This window comes from Pseudorca crassidens, chromosome 8 (assembly GCF_039906515.1).
Source record: "Pseudorca crassidens isolate mPseCra1 chromosome 8, mPseCra1.hap1, whole genome shotgun sequence".
Lineage (NCBI taxonomy): Eukaryota > Metazoa > Chordata > Mammalia > Artiodactyla > Delphinidae > Pseudorca > Pseudorca crassidens.
In genome coordinates this window covers 62,209,310-62,219,446 of record NC_090303.1, presented here as the reverse complement: position 1 = coordinate 62,219,446, position 10,137 = coordinate 62,209,310, and the positions used below count along the sequence as shown (strand labels likewise).

Sequence of the window (10,137 nt, the reverse complement as noted above, 5' to 3'; positions counted from 1 at the left end):
CAAGACCATTTTCCTGATCTCAGCTCCTTTTCACGGCTTTCTTTCCCTGGGCACCCAGGTGCACAAATGGGATGGTGATCTTTACAAAACATCAACAACAACAACAACAAAAAACCTCTCGCTCACACACAAAAGCCCACCTTGCAAATGAATGGAATATTAACGACTACCTAATAGTTGCACCGTTGGCAGGGCGAAACTGAACACTAACACAGCTATTTCTACAGATTGCCAGTGAAGCCGAAGCAGCTCGAGGAGAAACGCACCTACTGTATGTGAAAGGCTGGTGCAGATTTTTTTCCCTATCAGTCTAACCTTCTGTGTTGATGCATGAATGCTGGTACCCACTTACAGGGATGCCAGATGATCAGTGCAGAATGAAGGTCCCAAGAGAGAGGATCACATGGTTCTCTCTGCCCTGTGACGTCACTAGCAGATGGCATGGGTACCAGCTCTGGCAGTTGGCATCAATGTCACTTTTTAGAGATCAATGAGATAGTGCAGATACACACAGATCTAGAGACTCCAGGAGACGATGCGACACTCAGCCTGAAAAGATGTGGAAGATCCAAAATGAAAACTGATTATTGAATGAAATTAAAACCTAAGGTAATATAAATAAAGATATACTTCAATTGATGCTGGCTTTGCATGCAAGTATTTAAAGATACAGTGTCACTGTCTTATAGTATTTATATGGTCTTTTGTCATCTATAACTTCTTATCATATTTCATTCTTATGATGTAATTATCACATACTTTCACGGCTATTATGTAACTGCAAGTATGTAGACATTATTAAGAGTTTGCGTGTGTGTGTTTGTGTGTGTGTGTGTGTGTGTGTGTGTGTGTTGAGGGAGCTGGAGATTGTTAAATTAAAAAGTCTCTGTTTTAACATGCCTATTTGTTTGAAGACTTTAGATGAAAATACTTGCTGCTTTGCCAAACGAAAGCCAAAATTGCATTTGAAACACAAATTATTTTCCCCTTTCATTCGGGATTCTGAATACACGTGCACAATTGCAGTCAGAATCCTTGGACCGTTCCTGTCAGATATTAGCTAGAGGGAGACTTCTGTGGCTCGTAGAACAAAAACACTACGAGAGTGTTTTTTGTCAGATGATTTGAACAGCAGTAAACAGACAATTACACTGAGAAAAATTTAAAATAGAGAAGCAGTCTCAATATTTTTCTTGACTTAAAATAATGCCAGTGATTTTTAAAATTTATTTATAGAGTTTATCCCAAATTAGCCTAACCTCCCCCTCGCTTTTTTTGGTGAAGGTTGGGAAAAGAGTGCTCTCTTACATGTTTCGTTACGGATCAGAAAGAAAGCAGTTTTTAAATTGGCTCTGATTAATCTTTTCTTTAAATTTGTGTATTTCAACAGCCACTTATCTAAATTCACAGTTATATAATACAGCAAATAAAGTTAAGGCTTATTTTCTTTCTAAAAAATAAATCTCCACAAATTTGTCAGCTAATGGAGAGGTAGCATTTTTTATTTTAAAAACTGGTGCCTCTTCTCATTTTGCACTCAGGGGAATTGGAATTAATGAAATTCTGCATTGCTATATCATGTTTTGCATTTGTTTGAATTTCACTGTCCTTTTCGTGTATTAAAAATCAGTTTAAAATCAAAGAGAAATGGAGGTGGTGGTGGTATTACAATAAATACTTCCTGTTTTATTTTCTTTTGATAATTTGGTATAAATTAATCCTATTGCATGTGTCATTGTTTTCTTTAATAATTACTAGGCTGCACAAACTCAAAAATTTTATTTAATGTAAAAATCAGTCTTTTTCTCATGTTTTTGTATTCTTATGATTAAGTCATTGAATATGCTTTAAGTGTATAAACTTTAAAAATGAAAACACTTTAAATATTGTGCTGGCATTTTTTCAGGTAATTTAAGATTAGAGAACCATGTTAACACTACCGTTTGATGAGTCAGTTGTAATGCCAGAATCCCAGATGTGCAGAAAGTTTTCTAGAGAATGCGAGGACCAGAAGCAAATTAAGAAACCAGAAAGCTTTTCCAAACAGATTGTCCTTCGAGGAAAGAGCATCAAAAGGGCCCCTGGAGAAGAGACTGAGAAAGAAGAAGAGGAGGAAGACAGGGAAGAGGAAGATGAAAATGGGTTGCCCAGAAGGAGGGGTCTTAGGAAAAAAAAGACGACCAAGCTCCGACTGGAGAGGGTCAAGTTCAGGAGACAGGAAGCTAACGCGCGCGAGAGGAACAGGATGCACGGCCTCAACGACGCCCTGGACAATTTAAGAAAAGTGGTCCCCTGTTATTCTAAAACCCAAAAACTGTCCAAAATAGAAACTTTACGACTGGCCAAAAACTACATCTGGGCACTTTCTGAAATTCTGAGAATCGGCAAGAGACCTGATCTGCTCACGTTCGTCCAAAACTTATGCAAAGGTCTTTCCCAGCCAACTACAAACTTGGTGGCAGGCTGCTTGCAGCTCAATGCCAGGAGTTTCCTGATGGGTCAGGGTGGGGAGGCGGCACACCACACAAGGTCACCCTACTCTACCTTCTACCCGCCCTACCACAGCCCTGAGCTCACCCCTCCCCCGGGGCATGGAACTCTTGATAATTCCAAGTCCATGAAACCCTACAATTATTGCAGTGCGTATGAATCCTTCTATGAAAGCACTTCCCCTGAGTGTGCCAGCCCTCAGTTTGAGGGTCCCTTAAGTCCTCCCCCAATTAACTATAATGGGATATTTTCCCTGAAGCAAGAAGAAACCTTGGACTATGGCAAAAATTACAATTACGGCATGCATTACTGTGCAGTGCCACCCAGGGGTCCCCTTGGGCAGGGTGCCATGTTCAGGTTGCCCACCGACAGCCACTTCCCTTACGACTTACATCTGCGCAGCCAATCTCTCACCATGCAAGATGAATTAAATGCAGTTTTTCATAATTAATGAGGAAAATGAAAATAAACAGTGGTCATTCACCTCCCCCTTCTGATTAAGACAAAGCAGATGCTTGTGGGCTGAGTAATAGGCACAACTCTAGCTAAGGTGTTTACTAGTTTCTGGAGTGTGTTTCAACTATTGTGAGAATTTTCTATGTAATAATAAATCTCTTTTCCTATGAGAACTTCTTTTCCTTTCCTTTTGTCTGTAAAGCACTGTGATTCTGTTTCTACTGGAAGGTTATTTTTTTCATGTTTTATTTTCTTTTAAATTCACTTAATTTGTTTGAACAAGGTGTCTAAGAATATACTGTTGAATAAAGACGTGCACACAGCATAATTCAGTGTCTACTTCAGTTGTACAGTAATTATAAAAATGCATGTTATTAAAAATAAGATGAATAAAATGATGTGTTTATAATTATTAGGAATTTATATATAATGTATCTCTGAAAAATTGAACATTTTAAATATCGAGAATAACACTAAGCTGACAATGATATTGGAAGATGCATTTGAGGGTGTACAACAGTATAAAAAGCTATGCAACTTTCGTTTTATTAAGGACGAGTCTAAATGCATTCGATCGGGAACTATTCCTCTTCAAGGATTTGCAGGTGGGGCAACATGATATTTGGGTAGGTGGTGTCATAATTTTGGAATAATTATATCAATCCTAGAGAAAAAATTTTCAGCACTTGTTTTGTATTGTTCAGAAATTATCTGTACAGGTTTGTTTTCACAATGTATAATTGTGGTTTTCCACCCACATTTTTAAAGCAATTAAACATAGATATTTCCACTCGTAAAGGACATCTATTAGCTGTGATATTTTTGCATGATACTTATTATTTCCTGGTACACAGCTGGTTTCTGTCTCCAACACTCCCTCCTCCCCATTTCAGACATAGTTCTGGATTTCAAAACCAGGCGAGATAAAACAAATTTCTTAAACAAAATGGCCAAAGTGCTTACAAGAAATTTTTCTTTTTTTTTTTTTAAGTATCTTAAATGAAAGAAGAGGTGCCCATGAGGGTTAAACATCCTGGGGAAACAATGATAAATCCTGGTAACCTTCAGCTCGCGCCGAAATTCGGTGGCAAATTTCCAGCAAACACCAGAGTGGATGTTAAAACTGGAAGGTTTTACTCTGTGCCGTTTAAATAAGTCTGGCCGATTAGAGGCTAAATTCTGTGTGAGTATAAGTTTAAACCCTACTTGAATAGCGCAAAGGAGCTCACCCTCTAAAGCAGAACTGAGACTCTTCTAAGATAAAAATCAAGGTGGCAGTGACCTCACTCCAGATGCCCTCGTGCGTAGGTTGCCTCCAGGGGGAAGATGGGGACAGCTGCGAAGGCTGGTGAGGCCAGTAGAAATGGGTCCACCGATGGCGGGACCGCGCGGTGCTGGGTGGGCCGAGGCAGGGGGTCCGCGCTCCACGGCTGCGCCCACGCTGCCCACTTGTGCGCCCCGCGGGCATCGACTGAGCGGGCGCAGGCCCGACGGCGCCTCGCGGCTGACGCGGGGAGGAGGTGGAGGCGGCTTCCCGTCGCCTGCAGTCATCCGGGCTCAGGGACACGGGCTGCACTGCCCGGGTCCCGCCCGCAGTGGGCGCCCTGGGTCCCGGGGGCCGCGGCTCTTGCTCCGGCCTTGCAGGCCGGGGAAGACACTTCACCGCGGGGGGAGCAGGCGCGCCCGGCAGACCCTGCCCCGAACCGGGGAGGAGGCGACCTCTTGGTCGCCAGGCCCCGGGGGGCGGGAAAGGGGTCGCCCCATCGCCCGTGCTATCTGCCACGATGGGGGACGCGCGGCGGCGGCGGCAGCTTCAGTCTGCCCAAGTTCGGCTAAGAGCTGCCCGGTCCTGCCCCTCCGCGGCTGGCGGGGCTTCTTGAGCCGAGGCCGAGAGACTCAGCGTCCCCCGTCCCTCAGCTCCCCCTGCCTTAAGCGCCCGGCCCTATGGCGCGCGCGGCCGCCGCGCTCCGAGGGGCAAGGGTACCAGCAGCTGCTGGCGCGGTACTCGGTGGGTGACGGACGCGCCCTTCAAAGCAGGTGTGTTAACACCTGCCCGTTCACACCCCGCGAGGGCCGGGGCGAAGGAGTCGGGAAAGAGGAGGCAGTGTGCCCTCCAGGGATAGAGAGAAGTCTGCCTTAGGTAGAGAGCCGCCTGTCCCCTGTCTGTCGCCGACACGGGAGTGACTCGTGGTTGCTTCGTCGAATCCGCGCACAACACCTGCCCTCCCTGGGACTGTGTCCAGGATTGCCCGGCCTCGTTAAGGCCCCTCAGACGCTGAGAGTCAGATCTTTGCTCACCCTGTCTGAGCAAAGAGCACGAAAGTGAGGAAGCACCTGGAACTAGAAGAATCTGTTGTGTTTGGTTTAAAAAAAAAAAAAGAAAGAAAGAAGGAAAACTAAGGCAGTTCTGTTTGGTCATTAGCAGAATAGGTGTGGCGTTCCCACACCCTTGCTCCAAGGTGACCCACACTGCGCCTGCTCAGTGTCTTGTTGGTCCAGACAACCTTTGAAAACCGCAGTCTTCCGAGGGTCACAAACTCATGTTGGAACTAGAGATTGCAACAGGAGCTGCAGTCTCCTGTCTCCCTTCTGGCAATATGGGAGAGCTGCGAAGAAAAGCAGCTGGCTGAATGTCTGGGGAAGAAGCAAACGTTCAGAAGAAGCATCTCATCTCAGAGCTTTGTTCGTAAGAAATTCAAGCAAGAGTGGGATTTTTAGGCACAGACCCTAGAGATAATGAAATTTCTTCCATAATTTGGATGCACAGATCTGATGTGTGCTCTCTCCTTCAGTGGACTGATAGAATCAGGGTGTGTGGGACTGATCCCTGTGGCTTAATTATCCTTCAGATCCCACTGATGACCTCTGGCATGGGAATCACCCAGCTGCCACCTTTACACTCACCAAGGACAGAGTGTCAGTTCTCTTCCCCAACAGGGGCCTCCCTGTTCCTGGTTGACTGCAACCCTGAGAAATCATATGAATTGTTCATTCATATACCAACATCACAGATGCAATGCATTACAGAATCCTACCTCTTAAGGTATCGCTCCAATGGAAGAGGAAATAGTAAAGAATAGAGAGCACAATTGATCAGGAAGGCTTGGAGTCGGACAGATTTGGGTCAAAATCTGCCTCACTGCTAACCTCTTATTGCAGCCTCAGAGAGACTGTACACAACACCCAGAAGGCTTGAGGTCAGGACACCTTAACTCCTTGCTCTCTTCTTGACCCCATGCTTCCCTTACCTCCCAGCATGAGAGGATGAGAGGTATTTCTATTTTCTGAACCCTTTTAATAATTAACGCCTTTCAAATTGATTAAGCATCTCTTCTTTTTAGCTGAGTTATGTGAATCTCATATTTAATCTCAGGATTAGTGTGTGTGTGTGTGTGTGTGTGTGTGTATGTGTGTGTATAATGTAAGTGGCCTCAACGAAATAAAGATGTATTTCACGCTTATTTAAAAGAAGTGGTAGATAAAGTAGGACTTGTATGGCTGTCCAAAGGCACCAGAGGCCTAGGTGCCTTCTACCTTTCTATTCCTCTAACCTTAGTATGGGGCTTCCATTCTCAAGTTCACCTCATGGCCCAAGATGGCTGCTGGAGTTCTAGCCATTGTGTCCTCACTCCAGTGAAGAAGAAGGAAAGGGGATGGCAAAAGAATGTCCCACCCACCTGATCAGACCCCTTTAGAGAATATTTATGAAAGTCCCACCCAATGAGTTATACTTACATCTCACTGCCCACTTCTAGATTTCAGAGAAGCTGTAAAATATATCCTTTTTATCAGAGCATATTGCCACCTGGAATAAATTCAGGTCCTGAATATGTAAGAGGGAGAAAATGGATGTTGGTCAGGCACCCAGCAATCTCTGCCATGCCTCTCCTTCTAAACTCTGAAGCCTCAAGAGCTTTGGCCTCACCTTATGCACTGTGAGGACCACTTCAGCAGCCTGCCTTGCACATCATAGGTGTTCAATATAGTTTTAAATTATTTTAAAAATCCTCATGACAGTTCAGGAGGAAAACGTTCCAGGGCATGTCTTCCATCTGTGTGCTCATGAGATACACTGCATATCAAACTTCAACCGGACCATTTCTGCAGTACAACCATCCTTCACTGATGCCCCTCAAGGGGTTGTCTTGATCACACGGGTCTTTGTCTCCTCACACTGCACTGCTTCTGGCCTCCAAGATGACACTTTTGTGCCGCCCATGGCATCGCCTGCCTTAGAGAGTTCAGTCTGCCAGATAAGAGACTGTCTTAGCTTATTTTCTTTTTAGTACAGTGATCCCCATCCCTTCCCAGCTGTATGTGGCCAGGTTTGCTTACCTCTTTCCAAGACCAATGCCTTTAACTCTGCTGTCCACCAATTCCTTCGTCTCTCTGAGATCTTATACTTTTCCCAAGTATTCTTTTTCTGTTTCTACTACCTTTTTCCTCTTTGACTACATACATGCATGCTACCAAATGGTCTCTTTGGCTCCCCCAGCTTATAGATTCTATGAAGGTTTGTTCTTAAGTCCAGTCCTCCTCCTTCCCACGCAAAATGCAAGACCTCAAGCCTCTCGCTTTCTGTATTTTGAAGGCATGGAAGGAAGGGGTTTCATCTACCAATCCTAGTGCTGCCTGTGCCTTTTCTGTCATGTCCCCATGCCCAGGTTGCCCATGCCAACGCCACCTCCCATGAAGCACTGTGCGGCTGATGTTCTACTCTGTGGCCCACCTGGTGGCACCGGCCCACCTTTGACCTCCATCAAATATCTTCTGGGCATGTGTGCTCCCCCTTGGAACTACTTTCTCTCTCTCATCACCTCTCTGTGGGTCTCTGGCTTATAACGAAAAACATGTTCGTATTTTGAAGAGAGGGCAGAGTACTCGAGCTCCTGACAAAGGTCTCTTGCTTTAATCACCCAGCCCTCTTGGTCCCAGGGCCCTCAGCCATCCAGGGAGCTGGGTCAGGGTAGGTTCAAGCATGGCCTCCTGTTTTCTCAAAGCTACTGCAGCTTGTCTCCCCTTGGACCTGTTACTGAGTTGTCTTCGATGAATCTGAGATGTTCTGTATGTGTGGGGTATCCTCCTTTCCAACAGGGACCCTATTTATTTATTTACTTTTTGCGGTACGCGGGCCTCTCACTGTTGTGGCCTCTCCCGTTGCGGAGCACAGGCTCCGGACACGCGGGCCCAGCAGCCATGGCTCACGGGCCCAGCTGCTCCGCGGCATGTGGGATCTTCCCGGACCGGGGCACGAACCCGTGTCCCCTGCATCGGCAGGTGGGCTCTCAACCACTGTACCACCAGGGAAGCCCGGGACCCTATTTATTAATCAGGCTTCCAGTGGAAACCCAAAGTAGGACAAGGTTCAGGTTCTTCCCTTGAGTAATGCTATACCAGGAGCATAGGAAGGGGAGGGTCTATACCCTCCCCTCTCATACTAAAGTATATAACATGATGCTCTAATCTTGGCAGAGACCCAGCCATGTATATAAGTCTTTCTTCCCAAATTGGAGACCCAAACCAAAACAACAACAAAACACCCTTCTTCACCCTAAAGCCCCACCTAGACTTTTGCTCCCTTCCCTTCCTAAGCAAAGCTCTTCAATAGGTACTTGACAAGGAATGTTTCACCTTCTTTAGCACCTGCTCTCTTTAATCTGCTGTAGTCCTTCCCCCACCTCTACCATCTGAGGCTTTATATGTTTTAATATTTACTCACGAGATACCGTTTTAACAAAGCACACTGATGTTTCAAAAGAAAGAACTCTTCCCCAGCTGACAGGAAGCAGCCTGGGTCTTAGCAGTCGAGCACTGGCCCCAGGGCTCAGGCGCATGCCCCTGGGGCACCTCCAGGAGGGGAAGGGGCAGAGGGAGGGAAAGGTGTGGCTCCACCTGCTGGCTGGGGGCGTGGGTTACATGGCAAGGAAGGAGGGAGACGTCCCGGGCTGGTGGCAGGGAGGGGAGGGACGGAGGGAGGGAGATAAATAAATAAATAGATGATAGATAGATAGATAGATAGATAGATAGATAGATAGATAGATAGATAGATAGATAGATAGGAAAAAGAAAAAAAAGTGTGTAAAAACCACTGATAAAAAGAATTGGGATATCAGGTTGGAAAAGTTGACTAGAGATCTCATCTCATACAAGGCCCTGGGTGCCCGGTAAGGGGATTCGGAAGATGATCCAAGGGTGTTAGGTCTGAGGGCCCAACTTTGTCCAGTTATGTCCATTAGCTTTGTGCCCCTGGGTAAGTAACACGACCTTGCAGGTTCTTAGTTTCTGGTAAAATAAGGATCCTACAAAGTATCATGGTTTCTTGAGGTCGAATGACTGTTATTCAATCCCTATTCTCTTTGCTGTCTCTCTGGCTGCCCCTGCCCTCCCAAGCTATCGTGGATTTCCTCACACTTTGTTAACTATTCTTCTGTCTGCTTTACAAGTCCTCCCTTCTCTTACCTTTCCTCAGCCCTTTGCACCTCTTCGTTGTCTTGTAGAGCCCATTTCTCCGCCTCCTGTCCCCTCTATATGAAAACTACCAGATCTGCACTTCAGCCCACCAAAAATCTTCACCTGGATATCCCATTGTCCTCTAAAACTCAATGTGTCTCTAATGAAACACTTCCCAAAACACTACCCCCTCCTTCCAGCCTTATCTAGAACATTTCTGAAACTTCCTGTGAATAAACTCTCTGAGCCTTCTCTGGTTAAATGAGCATGACTGTGAAAAGCATTTTGTAAAAAAAAAAAAAAAGGTATTATATATTTCTCATATTTCCTTCTTTTTCTGGCCATTGCCCTTTGAAGTTAGTCTCCAGGTTCTGTTGATTTCCCCTTATCCCTTCACATCTTGACTAATTTACTGTCCTCCAAGCTAATCACCCCTGTTCACCCTTCCTCCTTCCAGCTAATTTCCCAAGGCCAGATTAATCTTCCCAAACTACTCCAACACACCAATCCCTTGGAGTAACACCTTTCACGGTTCTCATTTACTATCTGATAAATGATAAAATTTTTCATTGGTCTAAATTCTCCATATTAACAGTAAAAACAACTGCTGACATCATATAGGACTTTAGAATTTACAAAACACTTTTCACATATTCACCTTATTTACTCCTAGGAACTTATCATGGAAAAGTTGACTAGAGGTCTCATACAAGGCCCTGGGTGCCAGGTAAGGGGTAATAA

General features: G+C 45.3%; 1 protein-coding gene across 2 annotated transcripts; it reads left to right on the top strand.

The window, feature by feature from the left end:
• The first annotated feature begins 318 nt into the window (after positions 1-318).
• On the top strand, positions 319-3,742 carry NEUROD6 (neuronal differentiation 6). 2 transcript variants are annotated; one of them, XM_067746663.1, is made up of 2 exons: positions 319-609; positions 2,048-3,742. In XM_067746663.1, exons 1-2 carry the CDS (start codon positions 592-594, stop codon positions 2,939-2,941), a joined length of 912 nt encoding a protein of 303 aa, XP_067602764.1. In that variant the 5' UTR covers positions 319-591; the 3' UTR covers positions 2,942-3,742. The 2 variants fall into 2 exon arrangements, with proteins under 2 accessions (XP_067602764.1, XP_067602763.1); XM_067746662.1 differs by having other exon boundaries at positions 324-609; positions 1,907-3,742.
• The last annotated feature ends 6,395 nt before the right edge of the window (positions 3,743-10,137 follow it).